Consider the following 23,342-nt stretch of genomic DNA (forward strand, 5'->3'; position numbering starts at 1 on the left):
ATAATAATAATAATTTACTTTATTCCTGCAGTACATTTAAAGGGGTTTACAACTTGCTTTGAAGGAAGCGGAAAGCAGGATAGTTTAGACTTAACCAGACAGCCAAATGTCAATTCACATATATTAAAAAAAACAAACTACAAAACATAAAGATTAAAAATATAAGACTAAAATCAGACAATCAGAGGTGATTTAAACTTACTGACTCTGAAAAGCTTATCTCTTCAAGGAAGAGTGTTCTGACGCATCCTGATAGCAAAAGGATTGTCGTTTTTATGACTTTAATCACAATTTTGAAACAGTCAGGAGGAGTACACACTGTTGATAACCTCTTATCTCTGACTTGTTTTTGTCAAGAAAGCCAATGAAAAGAAAGCCTTACTATGTTGAACTTGGTTCATAGTACACACCTCTGTTGTCTATAATTAGTCCTCAGTATACAATATACGATTCATTTAGCGTGGATAATTCTATCCTATTAGTGTGGCTTTGTGTGAAATACACAAAGACAATATACAGGTCTTAACTCGGGTTATTTACGTGTTCTTCTGTAAACATCTTTCTGCATTCTGACCTAAACTGAGTCACTGTCACAGCAGCGTCTCAGCCATTCGCCTCTGACTCTTGTCTGGTGTCTTACAGGGTCAAGGTGAGTTCAAGTGAACTCCTGGTAATGATCGTGACAGAATACTGCAGGTTGGTGGCATTAAAAAGGGACACCACAGGTACACACAGTGGGAGGTTACGGTGCCAGGTAACAGCACTCGGATCCAATGATCTGGATAATCCTGACCCTGAACTGTGAGCTTTACACTGGCTTGAAACACCCCACTGACCTCAGCCCAGATTCAGTTACAGCCCCGTGAAGGATTTCTCCAAGGCTCTCCTTCAGTGTTCAACAACAGCAGGTACATAAATAGCACCTTCGTGCCCCCAATCCTCAGCAAACAATGGCATGCTCCAGTAAAGTGAGACTTTAACTGGTAATTATCACTACACAACATCAGACTAAATGTCAGACTAAACTTTGACATGCAACGCTAACACTTACTAAAACTATGCAGCACTAAGCACATTGTTTAGAGGGGATACACTGTATTGTCTAAAACTTGACACTGGTGTAATGCAATGCAAATGAGAAAAAGTATACATAGAAAAAAAAACATACATACAACTTCATATGGATTTTTTCACATATACACATGCACCAGGCTGCAAAACCCTTTCTCAATTGTATCAAGTTGTTTAAATAAAGTAAATTCAATTCAGTTCAATTAATTAAAAATGCAAAATTAAGTCTATATCATTTGCACAAGCTAATAAATTCAAGTCTACAAACTGCTAACAGTTCAAAAAGATTCAAAGAGGAACTCTGTCACTTGACTGATTTCGGTGGTGAATGGTAACTCAAACTAACCCAGTTTAATTCAGCAGTATTGGGATAATTCACGTGTGCATCCATCCAGCCATCCATCCATTTTCAGACACTTTGACACTTATCCAGGTCATGAGGGCAGCAGACTGAACAAAGACCCAGACCTGCCTCTCCTTAGCCACCTCCTCCAGCTCTCCTGAGGGGATACCAAGTAATCCCCTGGCCAGCTGAGAGACATAATGTCTCCACTATGTCGTGTGTCGACCCAGACCTTGACTGACCAGTAAGTCGACAGCTTTGCTTTCACGTTCTGACTTTTCTCTATCACATAAGATCAGTACATTATCTGTATTACTGCAAATGTGTCATTCCATCTGTCAGCTTCCTGCTTTCATCTCCTCTCGCTTGTGAACGAAACCCTGAGATACTTAAACTCCTCTACTGGAAGCATAAACTCCTTCTAGCCCTGTAGTGGACACTCCATCCTGTTAGCACATGGAGGTGTTAATTCTCATCCCAGCCAATTCATAAACCACCCCAGCACAACCTGCAGGTTGTTGCTCTATGAAACCAACAGAACATCGTTGTATAAAACCCCAAGACCCTCCAACCTTTGGCTGCACCTATTCTATCCTAAAATTATGAACAGAATTGTTGAAAAAGGGAAGCCCTGGTGAAGTCCAACATCTACAGTAATGAGTCTGATTTATTTAATCCAAACCAAGCTCTTACTGTGGTGGAACAGGGGTTGAATACCTCATGAAAACTACAACCCACAAAGAGGCATGTGGTCGAATGTCTTTTCCTACAAAACTCACATAGATGGGTTGGGCAAACTCTTATGTGCCCTCAGACAGCCCTGAGAGGAGATAGGGCTGGGACAAAACTGCAATCGTGAATCCAAGGATTGTCCAAGGGACATATGATTCTGTCCGTCACCCTGACATAGACCTGAAGCCTTGAGAGTGGCAATCTACCGCCCCAGTTTGCCTTTCCTGATTATGATTGGACATATCTTGACACAATCTGCTGAGTTTTTGTCATTTCTAAGGTGAAGTTTGTGGTTCTGTTGAATGACAACTAATATTTGGGCTTTTAGCACTCAAAACCTGTTGCATTTGACCGTTTTCAGTTCTATGCTAGTGTATCTGATAAACTGACAGCTCAATAGTGTCTCATCATCCTTTGATAAAGTTCTTACTTACCTGCACTGGTGAAGTCATCGATATTAGAGGGTGTTGCTCCCCCTTTGTCCACACCTCTTTGAATCACGGATCTCAGCTTCAAGAGCTTCGTAAGACACTGCCACACTCCTCAACAAGCAAACAGGTGAGCCACATCTCTGTACCTCTGGAGCCTTAAAAAAAAGCAGATTTGTATCATCAGCTCAGATTGACTTACTTAGTTTGACTCAAGCAGTGGATCTGGTGACCAATTAGAAACAGTGGGGACAAAAAATAAAAAACCTAATCCCTCCTGAAAAGAATGAGAGATCTTAGTGGGGAGCAAGTGGAGAGGTATAATCCCTGACATTTGTTCGGTGAAATAGGAGAAGTGCTTTTCAACGCCTCGACTTGTTAAATTTAAATCTGTGCTGAAAAGAGCTGCAGCAGTGTGTGGTGTAAGTGAACAGGCTGGACATTGATCTTCCTGGCCAAGCTGAAACGAAGCACCTTCAGCCAGAGCATGAAGACAGAAGAGAAGATGTAGGCCAAACATTTGGCAAAGAAGAATAAAAAGTAGAAACGCGACACTGTACCTTGCTACTGAACATGTCTTAATTAGACATAACGGGCCTGGACAATAATGATGAGGTGACAGAGTAGCACAAAATCTGGTGAGGCTACAAGCTGGCACTGATCAGACGCCTTGATTAATCAGTCAATCAACATTAATTAATAATCAGCTGACATCTTACTCCCTTCCACACTCACTTATCTTTGTTATGATGCTTTAAAGATCTACTGCTAAGCTTCAAGCGACTGAACTGACGAGTCGTGACTGCACATGCTGTTCAAGGTATTTAACTGATATGTGTGTGTGTGTGAGCCTCATGGGAAATTATAGTTTAATGCAGGGGTGACGAGCTGCTTGTTTGTTTGTTTGCCACATGGAACCAATTTTAGTGGATCAATAAAACCAAAGAAATACATATACATAAATTATGGCCCATACATTTACAATACAAAAAGGATAAAGAGTTTTTCCATATTCAGTCAGCCTGCTGTTATCACAATGAAAAGCTTTAGGGCGATTCCTTATCAGAAACATATTACTTCAGTTTGTCAGTAAAAGGGCCTGCAAAACTAGCAATAACCCACACAATGTTCAGTAAAAACCAATGTCCATCCACTGGGCTGGATTTGACGTATGTATTAAATGAGAGTAAGAGTCTCTGGAACAATCTGAAAATCAAATCAAAAAAGCCAGTCACTTCTTTCTAAGTTCCATCTTTTATTCCCTAAACAATTTCTGTACATTTTTCATACAGCTGATTAGTCCTCAAACTGTTTCCCCACAATGCTTGCTGTAGTATGCTGCTCCTGTAAAGCACTTTTGTAATGTGGCTTTGATAAGGACTATATATATTTTGACCAAGTACACGCCAAACTCTTTATTGTAACTTTTAGTCAGTTCCTGTTCTCTTTGAAGCTATTTATGTTTATTTTGCACTTCCTTTTAGGCTGTCTAATCTTGTTGTGGTTTCTTTTTTAGTTATAATTAAATTTTAGTCGTTTGTGTTAATTTTGCATCTTCTTTAGCTTCTTTTTGCAGATACAGATATTTTTGTTTTGCTTCATTACATCAAATGTAACTATTTTGATTCCTTCAATTACCATTTAAATGCTGCACTGCCACTGGCAAATGTCACCTAGATTATACTTGTAGCAAAGAAGCGTGGATCGGGCACAGTAACGTTTAGAAAGTATTTTTTGAAGGTTAGCATGAAACAAAGGGCGCAAATTATTATTATTATTTTTTTTCAAAAGTAAAAAGTATTCAAAAGAAAATGCATTGGTGGACATTTTCTTTAAGGTACAGTATTGTATGTTATCAAGTTTATTCTCTAATTTAAGCTACCCACGGTGTTGAGGTGCTAACTTGAAATGTGAAGATAAGCTCACGCAGAAAGGAGGCACAGACTTACAGAGCTTCTCTTTTCGGAGCCATCCTCAAGCCATTTTTAAGCAAAAACGTCTCTAAATTTAAATTTCAGTGATAGGTTGCGAGTGTTTCTCCCAGTGCAGTAAAAAACAAAAACAAAAGAAGTTTATCTGTGCTTTTAAAATCAAGCAAACGTCTAGCAAAGAAAACTGACCGCACAGCTTGACGCTAGACGTGTTGTTTCTATGGCAACAGAACGCCGACCTCTCCCCAGCTCGGTCAGCTTTAAAAAGCTTTAAAAAGGAAACAAAATGTGAATTTACCGATGGATGTGGTATCCTCTTGTTATCGGTGAGTAACACTAAACGAGCAGCCTTCCGTATTGTTAATGTTGCTGGCGTGTCGTGCTCTTGGTCTTGGCTGGGAGGACCGAGGAGCCCTATAACCTACAAATGTAAACATGAATGAAGTCGAGAAGAAGACGAAAACCCTGTTAAGACTTTTAGCCAATCACAAGTCGGGGTGTGAGAGTTCTCGTTTCTGATTGGTTGTTTGTTTCACCGATGAGGAAAACTGCATCAACAGGTGCACCACGTATCCCATGCGTGAAATACTGGGAATCTTTGTTTTGCTTTCTTTTGTTGTTGTTTTTATTGCAGAACTCAGAGAAAAGTTTTCAGTCACAATACATAATAGAAGATTTTCGGTATATTCCTAATCGTTTTAGGTATTCAAAGCGAATAAATAGTTTTTTAAAAAGAGATGTGCAAAAAAGGATTTTGAAGGAGATGTTATTTTGTAAAAGACAGACATTTCAGTGTGGCAAAAGCTAAAAAGAAAACCCACTGAATTCTTAAAAAAAAAGTATGACAAGCGCTAGTAAAAAATGTTGGGAGTCTTGCAGGTTTTAAAGTCATAACTACAGAAAAAGAGCCTGGCTCCCTCTTGTGTTTCCATCTCTAGTTGTAAGCAAAATGTTAAAATTGGACTACATTTCCCAAGATGCAGCCATCATTAGAATGCCTTCACAGATAATCTGAAACAAGAGGTCAAAGCCTTTGTGCATACTGACTATAAGTTATATGTCTTACTGTTTCGGTAGTTTTGTATTTTGAATTTTATTGCATTCTGCCCATAGTTTTTATTCATCTTAACTTGCAACCTTATAAAAGAATAACTTATTTATATTTATACATACATACATACACACAGTTTGACACACTTATGCAGCTTTCTTGTAATTTCTTTAAGGAGTCTTCAGGAATATTTTTCGAGATGTCTTGAAGGACATTCAACGCTCTTCTTTGGATGTTGGCTGCCTTTAGCTCTGTTCTCTGTTGGAATGATCACACACTGCTTCAATAATGCTGAGGTCCGGGCGCCATGAATCATGGAGGCCAGTCCATGAGTGATGGTGTTCCACTCTGTGATTTTTTTTTTTTTTTTTTTTTTTTTTCATTCCTTGTATGGTCTTACTGCATTGGCTGTGTGTTTGGGACCATTGACATGCTGAAAAATAAAACTATTGCCAATCAGACACTTTCCAGATGGTATTGTATGGTGAGTCAAAATCTGACCTTGTTTCTTTGCATTCATAATTCCAACAATGATGACAAAATCCCAACACCACCGCCAAACCATGACAGAGCATCCACTGTGTATTACAAATGGTTGTGTCCATTAATTTCAAGTTCAGATTCATCAGACCTGTCAACACTGAATTTCAGTCCAGCTCTGGTGTAATTTGGCATGCCTCTGCCCTTCCTCCCACTTTCCCTTTATTAAGCACGACTTCTTGACAGCCATCCTTACACTGAGACCATTTCTGATGAGGATTCGGTAAATAGTAGATGAATCAACTGAAAGGTCAGAAAGATCTTTTTTTGTGTAGACCTGCTATGTCTCCTTTACCCTCCACTTTTCCAAGTTCCTCAAATTAAGGGACATAGAGAAAACTACAATAAGATATGCATCTTGTCGATGCACAAGTACTATTTTACACCTGTTAAACTGTTATCTTTGGTATTTTTCATAGCTCACACTAAAGAAATATCAAGAAATTATGTGTTTCTGCGATGGTAACAAAGTGCCTAAAGATACAGTTTAAAATTGGTTCTTTGCTCAGTTTTCTGTTATGTGTAGACAACATGGTTTCATCACTTCAGCTACATGCTTCTTTCAAGCTTGAATGAGTTATAGGTCAGTGTTAAGTGGGTTAATAAACAAAACATTCCTCTAAATGAGGAATGATCAAGTACGAGGACTGGACTAAAATCGGGGCAAAAGCATCCAATTTGAACGACCTTCAGAAAGCCTGGAGGAGGTACAAATTACAAAATATGAAAAACTGAAGGGAAGGGTTAAAACAATGTTTAAAATGTATTGTTTAAATAAATGTTGTTTTTTTTAAAGCACTATTCAGGTTCTCAGGACTACACAAATATAACATAATCATTCATATCTGACATCTGCAAAGAGCTTTAAAAGTTTTTCTGAGTTTCCCCCCCAGGCATGAGGTTTTAAAAGATTGTTTTCAGCTCTTACGTGGCATGCCCGAAAAAAGCCCCTTCTGCGTCACTGAGGTTTGTAACGTTTACGTGCATGCAAAACAAATATCCGACGAGCATGTGAAGGCAGCACTCAGCTGGTAGTTCCCTGAGCAGCAGACGTCGGAGCGAGGTACTGACAGAAAATATGTGAGTTTCATGTGTTTAGCCGAACATCTGACTGCGATTTTAGGATTATTAGAAGAGTTTCTGTTGTAGTTTTTATCTTGTATGCGTGGAAGACGTCGGTTAAGTCCAGGGTGCGGTCTTTTAGGCTGTTTTGCTTTCGATTTCTTCTTCTTTCTTTTTTTTTAATGATCTATCGTGAGTTTACGGCCTTCAAAAGTTTATAAAACACATTTGAGGTCATCGGCTGACAAGGGGGATGTCTTAAAAATAGCATTTAAGTCATTTTAGTTGTAGGAAAGTTGATTTTCAGATCGTTTTTGGAGCGTAAGCAGTCAAAGAATAGAACAATGGTAAGTGCGCAAAAGCAAATAAGCAACAACATCAGGAGGAGGCCTGTAACACCGCTGCTGCTTTCTGTCCTGACACCGAGAGCTTGCTGTACCTGTTCTCATCTGTCAGCGTCCTGAAATGTTTCATCATCGACCTTTATATGTTTTCTGGCAGAGTGCATCTCAGCATGGAGAGCAACACTGCTACAGAGGTAGCAGACCACTTGGCGCGCACCTTCTCCCAGGTGGTGTTCATCGACATCCCTCAGTCATACCCACCGTCCACCCACGTCACCTGCAGCTACACCCTCACTGCGGCCTTCCAGCCCAACCCTAGGGACTGGGTGGGCATCTTTAAGGTGGGTTGGATCAATTAAATCCTCAACTTTTTTTTATAAATGTTAAATCAAAGAATGTCCTTCTTAAGCTTTTCTACCCTTTTCCAGGTGGGGTGGACCACAACAAAGGATTATCATACCTTTGTGTGGGTGGAACCATGTATAGATGTAGTTGGGGAACAGACAGTGACAAGGCAAGCTTTCTTTAAGGGTAAGAAATGCTTTCACTTCTGTTTCCAGGTGAATGTGTTTGGCTGTGTTTGTAGTGTACACCCTAGTTGTGTCTTAAATGCAAACAGTTTAGGGTTAAATCTGTTTTTCCTGAGCTGCTGTGTCAATGATCTGCACAGACAGATATGATTATATCCAGGTTTCACCCACAGAATCCTATTTTTCTTTTTGTTTTTTGTCCAGTTAAAATGGCAGAAGCTCAAACAATCCATCACTGGTTTTTCAGATTTACAATAAAGTATCCACATATTTTATGCCTCAAAGAGGTGAAAGTACCCCATGTTTTGCACACAAGAAAGTCAATATGTTATATAACCAAAATCTAAGCTTTTAGAGAGCCTTATTTTCATAATAATGAAACTTTTCTTGATATTAGATTTTTTTTGAACTTGTCAATCAGAAACCATTTTTAGCCAATTTTACAAGAACATGTAAAAACAAATCTATCATTCTGGCATCTTCAGGGTTTTTGTGTGTTCAGTTTATTGGGGGAGTTTAAAATGTAATATGGATCTGTTTACATTTTTTAGCATTTTATTGATTGAGAAACAAAATAATAAACGTTTCAAAGAGCAGTGAGAGTTTTTGAGTCATCATGACATCAAGATCTCGTTATCCGTTTCCTTCAGATTACTACCTTCCCAAAGATGAGATCGAGTTCTACCAGTTCTGCTACGTCGACAGCACCGGTCAGGTGCGAGGAGCCAGCACTCCTTTCTGTTTCAGAAGCCCTGCGGAGCAAAGCCTGGAGATCAGCCCAGACGACGACCTGCTGGTTATCACAACACAGGTAAGTGACTTAAACCTGACATAAAGGAAGCGGCAGGGTAGCCAGGATAATGTAGTGAGGAGTGATGTGGTGTTGAACAAGCTGGAGATAGGTTTCGAGACTCTGATTAGAGGGTATTACAGCAGATGACGACAAGGAAAAAGATGCATAAATTGTGCAATATTTTTCACTTGGTGAAAGCATGGCAACGTCACCTTGTTGATATGTATGTCAAAGCAAAGCTCAGAGTTACAGATCACACCCAGATGGTGGGTGGAGCTTGATGTTGAAGGGCCTGTTTTAATTTCCTAGCTGCAGGTCAGGTATGTAAGGCCAAATAAAAGAGGTTTACAGCCTCAGAGGTTCACAAGTGCTATTCCAAATCTTTGTGAATCCATCTGCTGTGGGAAATAACAAAGCTAAAAGTACCTATATTTGGAGTAACTAAGCTGTAGGAAGTTTTCTGACATCCAGAAATGAAGCTGCAAGACAAAAAAACAGGACCACCTTAAAACCATCTTAAAATATGGAGCTCAGTTTTGTGACTGTACAGCAAATAAAGACGCCTCATATGCCACGTTAATGAATCAAAAATTTAAAACGGCATGAAAAAAAGAAAGCCTTTTGCCCACATACACTCGCCACCTTTCAAATTACTTCTTCAAGCTTCAAAGCGCCTTCATAGCCTCACAAATGTAAAAGACTCATCTGGAACGCCGTCACACTGACAAAATCCAGCCACAGATGCCCAACGTGCAGTATGAACACGTCAGAAGTATTTAAACCAGTTCTGTGGCATTTTCTGCTGCAGTAGGTGCTTTGTTATGATGATGCATACACAGACTCAAAGTGAAAGCATTACAAGCTTTGCTGTCTAAGCTGGTAAAAACAAGTTATACATTCTAATAATAAAGCCTTTAAAAAGACTTACGGCCCTAGCAGGGTCTCTTCCTGACATTGTCCTGGAGTGGGTGTGGTCTCTCGCCCCCCTGCCTAGGTGCCGTCCGTTTGGTACAGCTGACTCCCATCAGCAGTTAGAGGTACTTAAGGCCAGGGATAGGTGAGCTCTAGGCCAGAACCAAGCCAGGTAACTATAGACCGATAGCTTTACCATCACATATATGTAAAGTTATAGAGAGAATGATAAATGTAAGATTAATATATTATGTAGAAAGTAGAGGATTTATCTAACTATCAAAGTGGATTTAGAAGAGGGAGAAGTACTATGGATCCAGTATTGTGTTTGGAGCATGAAATTAGGAGGGCTCAGATAAATAAAGTGTGTGCGGTGGCAGTGTTTTTCAATATGGAGAAAGCTAATGATATGATGTGGAGAGAAGGTTTGTTAATTAAAATCCATAAATTGGGTGTTAGGGGGTGGATGTATAGGTGGATTTTGGATTTTTTTTTAAAGGGTACGCAAATACAAGTGAGAATTGGAAAGTGTTAGGGTTCCTGGGTCTTTGACCCAGTGGTTTCTGTTTTGTACCCTTTATTTGTGTTCTCTTCTTAGTTTATTTTTGTGAAGGATTTGGTTTCTGTTTTACATTTCTATTTTTTCCCCCAGTTCTTCTTGGTGTGTGATTTTTGTAGTTCTTAAGTTTGGTTCCATACTCCATCTGTTCTGTGTCCAGTCAGTGTCTGTGCCTGCCCCACGTCTCTGTTACAGTGCCTGCTTGTGAGTCTGTGTCTATAAGTTCAGTCTGTGTTTCCTGTTTTACTTTGAAAGTCCGTATCTCATGTTAATGCGTCTAGTTTTGCTTCCTTTGTCTCGTCAGCCCTGTTTTGTCCCAGCTGTGTTTCCCTCCTGTCTCTCATCTTTTGATTGCCTCCTCTGTGTATTTAAGCCCTGTGTTTCTGTGTCAGTGTCGCAATCTACCATCATATTGTACTGTATGGTCTGTTTCCCAGGCTGCCGCATTAGTTTATTTTGTATTCTAGTTCAGCCAGTTTTTTGTTTTGCCGTCCAGCATTAAATCTGTATTTAAGTTCACCTTTTGTTTCCGTGAGTCTGGATTTTGGGTCTTTTTCCTGCCTGCACACAGCCTTCACATGACAGAGTTATTCAGGAGAGGTTTTCTGTAGAGAATGGGACTCCTCAGGGAGCATAGTGAGTCCCTTGTTATTTTCTCTAATGATTCATGATGTGTTTAATGATATAGAGCGTGGGGTGGGATGTTCACTTTTTGATGGAGCCTTATGGAGGAGAGAGAGGAATGTAGAATTTATTGTAAAGAAGCTGCAGGAAGCAGTTGGTAAAGTTGAAGAGTGGTCGTATAAGTGGGGCTTCAAAGGGGTTAGTGAGGAAGTTGGGTGAAGCTATATGGCGTGGAATTAGAAAGAGTGAGGAAGTTTAAGTTTCTGGGTTTGTGGTTGGCTGGGAGGGTAACTTGGGGTGCACACATTCAGGAATTGGTGGGTAAGTGTAAAAGTTTTAAATATTTTGAGGTGTTTAGTTTGGAGGGATTGGGAAGCGAATAGCGAATCCTTGGGGGCCATATACACTGGGTTGGTGAGGTCAATGTTAGATTGTAGTTGTGTGGCATGTAATTCGGTAGCAGACACTACTCTTGGGAAATCAGATGTTATTTGGTATCAGGTGTTAAGACTTTGTACAGGGGCATTTAAAACAACGCCTACTGTAGCCTTGCAGATGGAGATGGGGGAGATGCCACTAGGATTGAGGAGAGAACATCTTAGATTGAATTATTGGGCAAATTTACAGGGGCAGGATCACCCTACACTAGAAGTATTTAAACCTTGCTGGGAGAAAGGAGGGAATTAAAGAGCTTTGGATGGGTGGGGGGGGGGGGCTAGAGAATTTAATTTGGATCAGTTAGTCATGTCAACGAGTGCCGTGGCCTGCAATCCCTCCATGGATACTTCCTGAAGCAGTAGTAGATTTTGTATTATTGGACAAGAAGAGTAAGGATAGGCAGGTGGTCTGTACTCCCATTCAGTTCAGGGTTACATTGAACAGTATTATGGGTATGTGCAAGTATATACAGATGCGAATCCAGCTAGTCAAGTGGGGGTAGAAGTGGTGATTCTGGATTTTATGGTAGAAATTGGGAAGAGAATAAATGATGGCTTGTCTGTGTTTACAGGAGAAATGATAGCAATTCTATTAGCGGTTCAGTGGGCGGAAGAGATGAGGCCACTGAAAGCAATTATTTGTTCAGATTCAAGAGCATCCTTGGTCAGTCCATAGAGCGGTCATTCAGAAGGTCGATCAGATATTTTAATAGAGATTCGGCAAAGTCTTTTCAGAATACATATGATGGGTCTGTTAGTAGTGTTTGTATGGGTCCCGGCTCACTATGGGGCGAGGGGGAATGAAGAAGCAGATAGGTTGGCAAAGGAAGCCACTTATCATAGGATAGATCATCTGGCGGTGAGTTTTGTTCAAGCGGATTAAGAGTATTTTAAAGTTAGAAATGAGGGCTAGATGGCAAAAACAAAGAAGAAAAGAGGGGAAGGTGGTTCTATAAAATTCCAAGGGGGGGGAGGAGGAGTCAAGAAGTCAAGAATGAGATTTGGACATACAGGATTGAATTCTACACTATTGTTGATAGGGAAACATAATTCAGGGAAATGTGGTTATTGTGGAGAGGAGGAAACTTTAGCACATGTTGTTTTGCAGTGTTGGAAGTATAAGGTAGAGAGGAGACAACTGGTCCGAAAATGAAATTGGATCTTATTAAGTTATTGCAAAAGGAGTCGGAGAATAAAAGTTATCAGGCTTTGATTTAAGTTTTGTGTGTGTGTGTGTGTGTGTGTGTGTGTGTGTGTGTGTGTGTGTGGGTGGCTTGACTCCTGCTCAGTGAAGAGGAGTGGGTTTGGTGATTAACCTTCTGTTTTGCTTAATTTTTTCAGGGTTTTGACCAACTACTGAGTTGTGTTTACTTTTTCTTTTTTTTAATGGTGACAGCAGCTTGACCGTCTCTGAGTTTTGTTGGAATGTTAATAAAACCTTTTAATTTAACCGTTTTACCTCTTTCTCTCCTTTTTCAACCTTTTTGTTACTTCCCCTCATCCCCTAGACCTTTTCATGTGTTCATATTTTCATGTGTTCACATTTTCCTGCTGTTTGAAGGGTTTTCTTGACTTTGTCCACCTCTGTTTTGTCTCTGTATCCCCTGTCTTCACTCCACTTCCGGTCTATTTTGATGATTGTTTTGCCTTGCTTTCCTCCTGTGAATTGACTTGTCTTTTCCCCTAATTCCTTGATGTTGTGGTTTTTTTTTTTTGTTTGTTTGTTTTCCCCTACCCCAAGTCTCATCTTTGCCTGTCTGAATTCTCGCCTGTGTGAGCGTCTTCCCCACCTTATCTCCACCTGCACCCCTTTCAACCCTGTGTACATTCAGTCTTTATACTTTGTCAGATTCTGTAATATTTTATTCCACTGTTTTCAGTGTCCGTAGAGGGTTAGGTCTTTAGTGCTTAGTTCTGCAGTGAGCGTAATAGATCACAAACACTGTTCGCAGTCACGTGTCAGTGAGCATCTGGGCTATTGAAGAGCTTCTGAAGATGTTTGTTTTTAGCCAAAAAAAAGTATCTGTGATCCCTGAGAGGTCTTTGCTCGCCATTATACTTCTAATACTTCAGAGGGGTTAAATGCAGTGCTTGCTTCTGACTTTTGTCTCTTCAATAACACATGAGAGCAGGTCGCAGTGTCTGAAAAGTAAACAGAGCTTTTTATTGACATATTTGGTTTTTCCTTTTTCCAGGACCAAGTTGAGCAGAGCTTACGCGAAAAAGCTGAAATGCAGAAAGAGCTGGATCAGATAAGAGCTGAAAATGAAACCTTGAAGAGTGCTCTGCTGAGGGAGCAGCAGCAAGCTGCCGGCTTAAAGGTCCACTTATCTTATTTTCCACTCTGCCATTTGTCTTGTGCAACAGAGAAAATGGTAAAGTGTAAGCTGAACTTTGGTAAGCTGACTCAGTGTTATTGATTCTCTCACAGGGGCAGAATGAGCAAAAAGAGAAAGAAAACGCCGAACTGGCCACTGAACTGGATCAAACCAAGCAACAGATTAAAAACCTGAGAAGCTCTTTGCAGCAGCAGCTGAAAGAAAATGACAGCTTGAAGGTTTGCCCTCGCTTGACATTTTACATCTAAATTCAGCACTTTGACATCTGTGTAAAAACTTATGTTTGACGTTAGGAGGAGATGGTGATCCAGATGACGAAGCAGATGGAGATACAGCAGGACAGCATCACTGAGAGGAGGGAGCGGAGTTCATCGAGAACGAGCGAGGTAAGATGGATTCTGTCTCACTGTTAGACGGTCTAAAGTAAGTGAGCTTTGTTAAGTGGGAGCTTTGAACACCACCGATGTTTGGTTCTGGGCTGTATGTGGACTAATCCACTGTCCAGCTCCCAAAGTGCTGAAAGGAAAATCGCGTTATGCTGGATTTGAAGTGATAAGCTGTAATATTTGATGTTTATGTTGCATTTTTAATATGCTTTGAGTTGTAAAGGTCTCAGTGTGATTTCCCGGTTAAATTTAAAGTAAATAAAGAAGTCTGTAGAGCCAGTTTGCTCAATGCAAGCCGTGTTTGTGCAAATTATGTGTGCAAACAAACTTTTTTTTTTTTTTTTTTTAAACTGCCACACTTCACTCTAATGGCAGATATAAAAAATCTTGATACCACAGTCATAGTTTTGTAAAATTGTTGTTTTTCTTTCCTTTTTTCCCATTTTCATCATTTTCAATCTCAGTTTCACATGTCAAGTGAACCCTTCTCCTATGACTGCTGATCTGAATCTTACAGTAACCTTGTAACGTTGGATCCAAGAAACATAAGCTGGAGCGAATATGATGACAGAACTTTTATTTAATACTGTGGTTTTTACTGGGACATAGACACTCCCGCTCTCTCTCTGCTGTCACGTCCGCTTCCCTCCTCCGACTGTCATTGCCAACATATAAAGAGACACAATAACTGTCAGATCCCAGCACACCTGTTCACCCCGCCCCTGCGCCGCCCCGGGAGCTCACTGCGTCACCCCTCCTCTGCAGCTGGCCAGAGACCACACCCACACCACAAACCTCTTCCTTGTTTTACAGGAGAAATACGATCGAGCTGTGCAGAAGATCAACCAGCTGAAAGACGAGCGTGAGAAGCTGAAGGAGGCGATTGAGGCCCAGAGTGAGGAGATCTCCAAGTGAGTCATTTTCTACTTCAAACCAAAACTTTTAGAACGCATCTGCTTACTGATGCTCAAATCTGTGCGTTTTAGGCTGAATACAAAGGTCAGAGAAGGTGAACGGGAGCTGTTTAAAGCAAAGGACGGCATCCAGCTCATCGAGGTAAATCTTTACCTCTGTCAGTGCGCCCCAGGGTGGCTGTGGCTACAATGTAGCTTGCCATCACCAGTGTGTGAATGTGTGTGTGAATGGGTGGATGACTGGATATGTAAAGCGCTTTGGGGTCCTTAGGGACTAGTAAAGCGCTATGTAAATACAGGCCATTTACCATTTTACCATTTAGTTAACTTTATGTACTGCTGTGATCATTTTAAATGGGCTGGCCTGAGAGTTCATTCATTCAGTTGTCATTTATTTGGAACCAGAAAAATACAAAAATATATATTGCATGCTGGCAGGTGGACCTTCAGAGCAGCAGGAAAGAGAAAGAGAGGCTCGCTGCAGAGCTGCAAAGACTGCAGAGCCTCACCTACAACGTGGACAAAATGCAGAGAGAGAACCAGGACTTACAGAGGAGGCTTTCAGTGCAGGAGACTCAGCAGAGCCCTTCGGATGACCTAAAGGTGCGAACAGGTTTAAAAAAAAAAAAAAAAGGGGGGATCGTAACCTCCTAAAAAGTACCTAATTTCATGTCTTAAAGATGCGTCTCCTTCTTAGTTTCAGTGTCAGACTCTTACCAGACAGCTACAGGAGACTCAGGCCAAGCTGGCAGCTGAAAAGGAGGAGACCAGAAATGCCAAGAGACGTAATGAGTATTTGGAGGCGGAGATGCAACAAATCCGGGATCAGCTGGAGAGCGTGTGCAAAGCATTGGATGGCGAAAAACGGAAGAGCAGCAAATTTGAGGTGAATCGATGTGAAATTTTAAGATTTAATTCTTATCTGTTTTGGGTTTTCTTTTTTCCTGCTCAAGCTCCACCTAAATCAGAACAAGCAAGAAAAATCAGCTGATAATCATTAAAATAAATATAACTAAATAAAAACAGAAGAAAAGCTGAGAAAATTAAATGATGCTATATTTATCATGTGCATATTGAACTCTGAGCTACTGTCCAGAGTGCATGAAATTAAGTGCCTAAACTCATGATATAATATAAAGGTACAGACTAAAAATTCAGCTTATATTTTTTTAATATTTAGCTGATCTGATACTTTGTGAGAAATGTGCAAATATCAAACCCCAAGAGCCCCTGAACTTGACTCTATATGACACCTTTGGATTGGACCTCATTAAAGTTCTCAGCGGGTTCGACACAGGCTGGAAATTCTTTAGACTTAAGGTGTTTTAATTCTGTGGTTTATTATCATTTTGGAATTTTTGACCTGCAGTTTGTCTGTCGGACGTTTCTGAAAATTGAACTTGGTTTTCTTTGATTTTTCAGCTGCAAATCCTTGAAGTTAATGAAGTGTTGGCAGATAAGAACATCGCCATAGATGAAAGGGAGTCGACCATAAATCGGAAAGACAATCAGCTCACACTCCTGACACAAGAGAAGGAGGAGCTTGCTCGAGAAAACCAGGTACACACAATAACGCTGGCTCTACTCGGTAGATGTTCAGACTCAGAATCACTTTAAAAAAAATGTTGACACCTCAACTGTGTTTATTTTGCCAGACTCTCAAAGAAACTATTCAGGACCTGCGCAGACTTTACACAGAACCCCCTACGACTCCTGCAGAACCTTTGTACTTGCAGCCAGATGACGACGCACCACCTGCTTCAACCCACGTTTATGAAACCATAGGTGGGAAACTGTCTCACACATGTACTGTCTAAAACCTACCAAATCTGAAGAAAATACTAAATTTAGTATATTTAGCTATTTACACAAACTTTTACCTTGATGTTACAGCCCCTCTAAGTACTGAGGGGCGACTTGGAGTGTGGTTCTTCCCGTTAATTGTCGAGCATTTCCAAGCACTCAAAATTTCATGTGTACAGGACATGTGTGCATGAAATCATGTTTTGGTTGCAGTTCTTAACAATCTTGCAAAACTGCACTTATTTCATGCCTGTAACGTGCTTTCATTTAAAGATTCGTATCACTGTGTAGGTGAAAAATTCCCCTTATATGGCGCTCACTGCTTTTCTTCTGTCTCATTGCAGGACCAGAGGACGAGGAGGTGAGTCAAATACTTTCCTTTTTATTTAAGTTTTTATATTTAATTCAGTCCAGCTTCACACCTACAGTGGTTTTGGTTTAGGATTTATTTTTTCCTGATAGCCTTGGTGCAGATATCTTGACTAAAGCTGCCACAGAGTGACTCCCGTGGCATCTCTCCCCTCCAAAACACATTAATGAGAAAAGCGCCCCTCCCTCGAGTGACTCGGCTGTTTAGGGTTTATTTTTGAAGCGGATTTAAAACTTAATCCGCTCACTATTCCATTACGACCCCTGATGTGCTGCAGTCTCCATTTCAGTCGCTGGTGTGTCGTCACTGCCGCGAGAGCTTCCCCGGCATCACCCAGGACGAACTGGATCAGCACGAGCAGTGTCACCGCGTCTGCCCCTTCTGCACGATGATCTGTGACGACATGGACCAGGCCACGTTTGAAGATCACGTCTACAGCCATTAGGAGAGAGAGCGGCAGCAGCGTGGTTTGAATAAGTCTTAAGAGATGGGTGGTTATACATTTAAAAGTAACTTCTTGGCTTCAACATGTTGGCCTGCAGACACTGGAAACCTGCCTGTGTTACATAATCCTTCGCGGCCTATGTTATTGCATTTAAATATAAAAACGTAAAAGTAGACGGCACAACTTCTCTGCTTACATTTTGGCACATGCGCACACACACAGATATTTGGCTCTGCTGCTGGTATTAACACACGAAGTGTCAAACAAGTCAGTTAAACTAGACTACAGTCAAACGCCTCATTAAAACCTACTTAGGACATGCAAACTTCTGAATGCACGCTGAAAAATTCACACACACACACACGCGTTATAAAGACACACCCGTGGTGGTTTCACATGAATTTAAAGGCTGGTTAGTGAATAAATCCTAAACATTATGAATATGGGAGATATTTAGGGACACAAACACTGATGTTGAACCCCTGCCACATGCAAAACATGTAATGTTTCGCACCACAAATTTGAGTCTACTTCTCCCCCCACTTTTCTTAAGTTTTTCCACAGGCACTGGTTTGGTGAAGAAATTGGAAAGTTGTGTGGAAATTCAAGTTTCTTAATATTATAGGCTTTAACTGTATTGTAACGGTCCTCTAATCAGTAATCATAATGTGATGCTTCACTGCTGCAGAAGCCTCGAGGCAGATAGTGGTCTCATTGGTGGTCACCCTAACATTGTGCTATCAGAGTATGTCGTTTTTGTTCTCCTAAGTTTCTGAAATCAGGAAAGATTATCAGTCATGTATAACGGAAGAAGTATAGTTAAGATAAAGACTCCACTCTGTCATATTTGCTGAAGAGATGATAAAACCTTAGTTTACCTGACCTGAACATCATCGGGGAGGATTTAAAAAAACAAAACAAAAAAAAAAGCTGTTTTTCTTTCCAGCACAAGCAGGATGTGATATAATCTTAAAAAAAATGACCCCACTAGCAGTTTAAGATCCCATCTTTGTCTCAATCTTAGTAGTCTTTAGTTTCTCACATTGAAAGTCAGTTTTAAAGTTTTTACTTTTGAATATAGCCATCAGAAAAATGTGTGATTTTATTAAATGATCCTTGAAGTTGATGAATATAGCATTTTAGGTTAATATCGAAACTTGATGAAATATTAAATATATTATCCGGAGTTATTCATTTGTCTTTGCACTTATCTGTAAGAGGAAATTATGATCAGTTATAACACAGTCATTTATTTAACCAGGTTTCTGATGATTTGAACATGTAACAAGTTTGAGTCAAAAGTCATATCAAGTAATAAATGTAAGTGCATTTTATTGCAGAATAATAAAAAATGTGCAACAAAACAGAATTATCTCGTTTATACATTTGGAAGAACTTTCTTCTAATCACCCAAAAACCTTGATAGTATAAGCTGAATTCTTCTGCCGTGGGCTGGAGCTCCCTTTCACTGACTCTGCGGTAATATTAGTGCACTCTTTGGAAAGTTTCCCCTCCACATGTCCAAAATCTGATCTCAGAGAGAGTCCATGCTGCACGCCAGCTCCAGAGCCTCAGCCAACTCCGTCACATGAGCCACCTTCCTCCCACAGGGCACATTTTGTTTACCAACAAGCCTCAAGCTGCAGGTCCGGGGCCTCCCACAGCTTAAGGTGTCATCTGATTGGCCTCCTCCGGTGTGACGTCACGGGAAGTCAGCTCAGAGAAGAGCGCTGGCAGCCAGTACTGTGCCTCTCCAGCTGCCTGAGAGTCCAGCCAAGCCAGGCCTTCCTTCAGCAGGTGATCCTGGGAAAAGGACAAAGGAGAGTGAAACAGTTATTTTAGAACCCAAATAAAAGAAAACAGCGGATCGGTTTGAAGTAGCGCAGGATTAAAGGATGATTAAGAAACAGCCAATGGCCAGGCTGTACCCTGCTCCTCACAGACCTTGATATATAATCTCACACAGTTAAAGTGACCTGTGTACTCACCAGCACGTGACACGCTCGCTCCTTCTCCCATTTTAGACTGTCCTTGATCTCACTCACTGTGACGTATCCCTTTTTCTGCAAACAAAAAGAAGACTGACATTAGAGCACCAGAAACAGCTGGGATCTCACCTTTCAGAATAAAAGCCCTTATCTCAGACACAAAATCCTCAACATTGTCCTTTTACCTCTCCCTACTGTGATCCTTCAATACATGGTGGCAATAAAATAAAGGCTCGAAGTTTATTTTACTGCATCACATTCGCGGACTGCCTTAATGGAAATAAAAAAAAATGGGACTATGCAACAAAGTAGAGTTTGTCCAAAAGAATTATGTAATGGCATGAAAGTTACACAACCAAAATGTAATAAAGGCCTCAGGATGGAGGATAAAGTACAAGAAGTCCTTAGGATGGTGTAAAAACAAGCACTTGATTATTTTTCAAGGCTGCTGATTGCTTTATGCTGAACTCTGGCTTCGTCTTACCTCGGCCAGCTGAAGAACCACAGTGTGGTCCATGTTGAGCTCAGCCGGGACTGACTGAACCAAGTAAGAACCACCAACGGGAATCATCCCAAACCCATTCCCCATCACCTTCAGTTTCTTTATGGCTCTGACCAAGTCATCCCTGGGAAGCACATATTCAGCCACGTGATTTAAAGTTGATGTCCAGGCATTAAATAATCCAAAAATAAACATCTTTAAGGCATTTTATGTCGATCAGTAGCACATGTTTCTATACTATACAACACGTTCGGTTGGTTATACTTACTGGCTAACCTCCTGAGCGTATTTACCGCGTCCTTTCAGTACTCTCTGATGGAGCTCATCCAGAGTAATCAGCCCTGAAAGAAAACACACACATTGGGACTTTATTTAGTGATTTCAGAGCTGGGTTATAATTACCGGATTCAGTTCATGATTTGATTTTCTGCAATTCACTGTTACCTCTGATGTCTAAGATATTAATGCCAGCAGACTGCTGCAGGTAAATAAAGATGCAGGTTACTGTTGAATAGGAAGGGTCCTAACTGAGTGACCCAGGAGTATCTGCAGCTGTAATAAGAATCCTCTAAATACTAGGAAAAGGTGCTTCTGTGTTTCTTATTTACCGCATTTAGCAGAGGATACACTGAACTAGCCTTTATGAAAGCAGGCCCAACATAATTAAGGAGTCTTGTGTAAGTGCAGTCTGATTCTCTCAGTCCTTAAAAGTTCTCTTTCAGATATTTCCTTGACCTTATGTTTTCTACTGAGGCTGAGAAAAACGTTTTTTGGGGGGACTATTCACAGCTACTCTGCATACAAACCTCCGTTTCTATGTTTCAGGGCAAGGCACACTTCAATGATCTGCACACCGAGTTCATAGTAGAAGTCACCAACTCCGAGCATCTCAGACCAAAACCCTTTACCAGCTGTGGAAAACAAAAAATAAAAACAGCACAGAAAAGGTTACGTCACTTGGATAAGCAGAAGAAAACAGACCTGAAACAGCCTGAAAATTTTGCTCTCATACAGCATGATTTTTTTTCCAAATTTAACTTGTAAAGTGAATTAATTTGGGTCTATGTAGAAAAAGAACACAATTTTCCAAGTTTTGTATTGTGAACTTCACTTTTTTTTCCATTCAGATTTACAACTTTGATCTCTAAAGTTCTGACCATATTCTCTGAATGGATCCCCATCCAGTCCCTTTATTTATTTATTTATTTATTTATTTCTAATGCCACTAATATGCCAAAACATATGCTGATTATATCCCAAATCATTCTCACATGCAAGCGGGTCAACACCGATGGTGGCACACATTTCCTGAAACTGGACCCTGAACTGTGGGTTCTTGCGGATCTCTTGTTTATGTTTGCTGGCAAATTCTTCCAGGTGGGTCTTGAAAGTTTCTAGCTGCTTGGACATCTAGCAAAAAAGGGAAAAAATGTTCAGTTGTAAAACTGGGGCTTCAATTGGGACTTATTTTCATAATTTATTGGTACTGATAGCAAATTTCCTATTCAAAATATTTTATTTTTGAAACATTAAAAAATAGCTCACCACAAGGTCACAGAATCTGAACCAATTACAATACCATCTGATTTTAATGAAACAAAAACTCCAAAACAAAAATATTAAATTAAAAAAGACAAAGCAAAACTTTTCAATGGAAAGAATAGAAACTATTTAGTATTATTATTATATATGTTTTGATTAATCAGTAAGCAAAAGGTGACAATCTAGAATAAATTAAGTGCATTTATTGCTATTTGAGGCCACCAATTTGCATTAAAGGAGTGTGTCAGTAAGCCAGTAAGATAAATAATTATACTAAATTTAACACAAGGGTGAAAACAAATAATCACACAATTCATGGTTTAATTTACGGACAATGGTTTCACTTCGCAGACAAAACTCACAGAAACTCACCTGCACTATTTGATCCTCAGCCAGAACATTTCCTCTTTCTTTGTATTTGGCCTTAACAAACAAAAAAAGTACAAGTGAGATAAGAAAAATGTTGCTCCAGTTTCTACACTCATCATTGGCAGGCGGTTTTAATGTGTGTAAATACGGGTTAACTGCTTACCAAGTGCATTTAAATAAAGGCTGACATTATTTAGAGATATTTATGATACTTTTGCCCACATTAACCTGCATATTACAAACTAATTCCTGGTATCATCATTACTAAATGATGAAGCAGCAGTAAATGGCTTTTGCAGATGTATTCTGCTAAAATTAAACCACGGCAATAAAAAATATCTGCGGCTCACGTTGGCTTTTAAATACCTCCTGCCAGCTGGAATAAAGATAATACACATATGGCTAATGTGAGGCAATAACTCCTCTTGAATCACCGCTTTGAGTTACAGCGTTACCTCAGCCAGCTTCTTTTTGGCGATCGCCCCGGCGCCGACACCTCTCCGCATTTTGGTGATGTTTGTCCCAAACTGTAAGAGGAAGGTTAAAACTCGAAACTACGAGGTTATGGCACAAAAATGACTCCTCTGCACAATTTAAGGTAAAAATCTTAACCTAAGCTAAACGAATCCTAATTTAACGCATTGTCGCTCATAAATTCTTCCTGATTTCACCTCAAAGAACAAATTTAGCTCTTACATCACCGATCTGTAACTCCTGTCGATTTTAACGGCTGAAAAGTGACGTTTTCTGGGTTTTTTCTGGGATGTTTCACGCTAAATGATTGCAACTGCTTCCATTTTGTTTACAAGGAAGTAAACAGCTGAACAGTGTACTGAACACTGCCCCCTGGTGTTGGGGAGGATATAGCAGCTTGTTGCCGTTAATCCGTTTAAAGTTATTATGAATATATTATCAAAATTATCCTCATCAGCAAATAATAATTGCTTTTTTGCATCATGAGATCCCTTTATATTATATGTTTGAAGAATTAACTTTATTTATTAGAAATTCTTATAAATTAAGAATTTCTGGCTGTTACAGCAGACAAAACCTTAAAAATAGCATTAGAAAAATTAAAGAAGCAGCTATATAGACATATATCTGAACAACATAAAACACAAAATGAAAAATAAGCTTAATTAAATAACAAAATAATAATAATAAAAAAATAAGGAGCCTAAATAAGTAAAACTCTAAAAGCAATACAATATAATGATATGTAGAAAGAATACACCGTACAGATTACCAGCTTTATTTCAAGTTCACACACACATATTTATTTTTAATGATGTTTTAATGAACATAGAAAATAAAATATATGACATTT

General features: G+C 39.9%; 3 protein-coding genes across 8 annotated transcripts in view; 1 reads left to right on the top strand and 2 right to left on the bottom strand.

Moving 5' to 3' along the window:
- Positions 1–4,981, bottom strand: part of ttll6 (tubulin tyrosine ligase-like family, member 6) — a 21,929-nt gene extending 16,948 nt beyond the window's left edge. For both annotated transcript variants that reach the window (XM_085466874.1, XM_085466873.1), the window contains exons 1-2: positions 4,804–4,981; positions 2,581–2,732 (exon numbers count right to left, since the gene is read on the bottom strand). The gene's annotated coding sequence lies outside the window, so the exon portion shown is untranslated. The remainder of the gene's footprint in view (positions 1–2,580; positions 2,733–4,803) is intronic.
- On the top strand, positions 4,758–18,983 carry calcoco2 (calcium binding and coiled-coil domain 2). Of its 4 annotated transcripts, none has more exons than XM_085466876.1 (15): positions 4,758–4,831; positions 7,660–7,843; positions 7,931–8,033; positions 8,683–8,843; positions 13,553–13,678; positions 13,789–13,914; positions 13,990–14,082; positions 14,896–14,993; positions 15,069–15,138; positions 15,435–15,599; positions 15,694–15,882; positions 16,419–16,556; positions 16,652–16,781; positions 17,144–17,160; positions 17,459–18,983. In XM_085466876.1, the coding sequence occupies exons 1-15, from the start codon at positions 4,806–4,808 to the stop codon at positions 17,612–17,614; spliced, it is 1,782 nt and encodes a 593-aa protein (XP_085323002.1). In that variant the 5' UTR covers positions 4,758–4,805; the 3' UTR covers positions 17,615–18,983. The 4 variants fall into 4 exon arrangements, with proteins under 4 accessions (XP_085323002.1, XP_085323004.1, XP_085323003.1 ...); XM_085466878.1 differs by lacking the exon at positions 4,758–4,831 and adding an exon at positions 7,080–7,159; XM_085466877.1 differs by lacking the exon at positions 4,758–4,831 and adding an exon at positions 7,094–7,176.
- On the bottom strand, positions 18,922–22,849 carry snf8 (SNF8 subunit of ESCRT-II). 2 transcript variants are annotated; one of them, XM_085466881.1, is made up of 9 exons: positions 22,712–22,849; positions 22,471–22,542; positions 22,019–22,069; positions 21,376–21,514; positions 20,911–21,015; positions 20,373–20,445; positions 20,087–20,228; positions 19,603–19,677; positions 18,922–19,417 (listed from the first exon to the last, which is right to left on the bottom strand). In XM_085466881.1, exons 2-9 carry the CDS (start codon positions 22,519–22,521, stop codon positions 19,280–19,282), a joined length of 774 nt encoding a protein of 257 aa, XP_085323007.1. In that variant the 5' UTR covers positions 22,522–22,542; positions 22,712–22,849; the 3' UTR covers positions 18,922–19,279. The 2 variants fall into 2 exon arrangements, with proteins under 2 accessions (XP_085323007.1, XP_085323006.1); XM_085466880.1 differs by having other exon boundaries at positions 22,471–22,849.
- Between the last annotated feature and the right edge of the window lie 493 nt (positions 22,850–23,342).

Source organism: Copadichromis virginalis, linkage group LG8 (assembly GCF_057382275.1).
Source record: "Copadichromis virginalis isolate Kocher_CV1m ecotype Utaka linkage group LG8, C_Virginalis_male_GT1.1, whole genome shotgun sequence".
Lineage (NCBI taxonomy): Eukaryota > Metazoa > Chordata > Actinopteri > Cichliformes > Cichlidae > Copadichromis > Copadichromis virginalis.

What these genes read in the sequence shown, in the direction of transcription:
- calcoco2 (XM_085466876.1), top strand. Translation starts at nt 4,806, where the DNA reads ATGGATGTGGTATCCTCTTGTTATCG. An exon ending in ACTGGGTGGGCATCTTTAAG is followed by an intron (nt 7,844 to 7,930) that starts GTGGGTTGGATC and finishes ACCCTTTTCCAG; the next exon opens with GTGGGGTGGACCACAACAAA. An exon ending in AGCAAGCTGCCGGCTTAAAG is followed by an intron (nt 13,679 to 13,788) that starts GTCCACTTATCT and finishes ATTCTCTCACAG; the next exon opens with GGGCAGAATGAGCAAAAAGA.
- snf8 (XM_085466881.1), bottom strand. Translation starts at nt 22,521, where the DNA reads ATGCGGAGAGGTGTCGGCGCCGGGGCGATCGCCAAAAAGAAGCTGGCT. An exon ending in CCAAAAAGAAGCTGGCTGAG is followed by an intron (nt 22,070 to 22,470) that starts GTAACGCTGTAA and finishes TTGTTTGTTAAG; the next exon opens with GCCAAATACAAAGAAAGAGG. An exon ending in CTGAGGATCAAATAGTGCAG is followed by an intron (nt 21,515 to 22,018) that starts GTGAGTTTCTGT and finishes CTTTTTTGCTAG; the next exon opens with ATGTCCAAGCAGCTAGAAAC.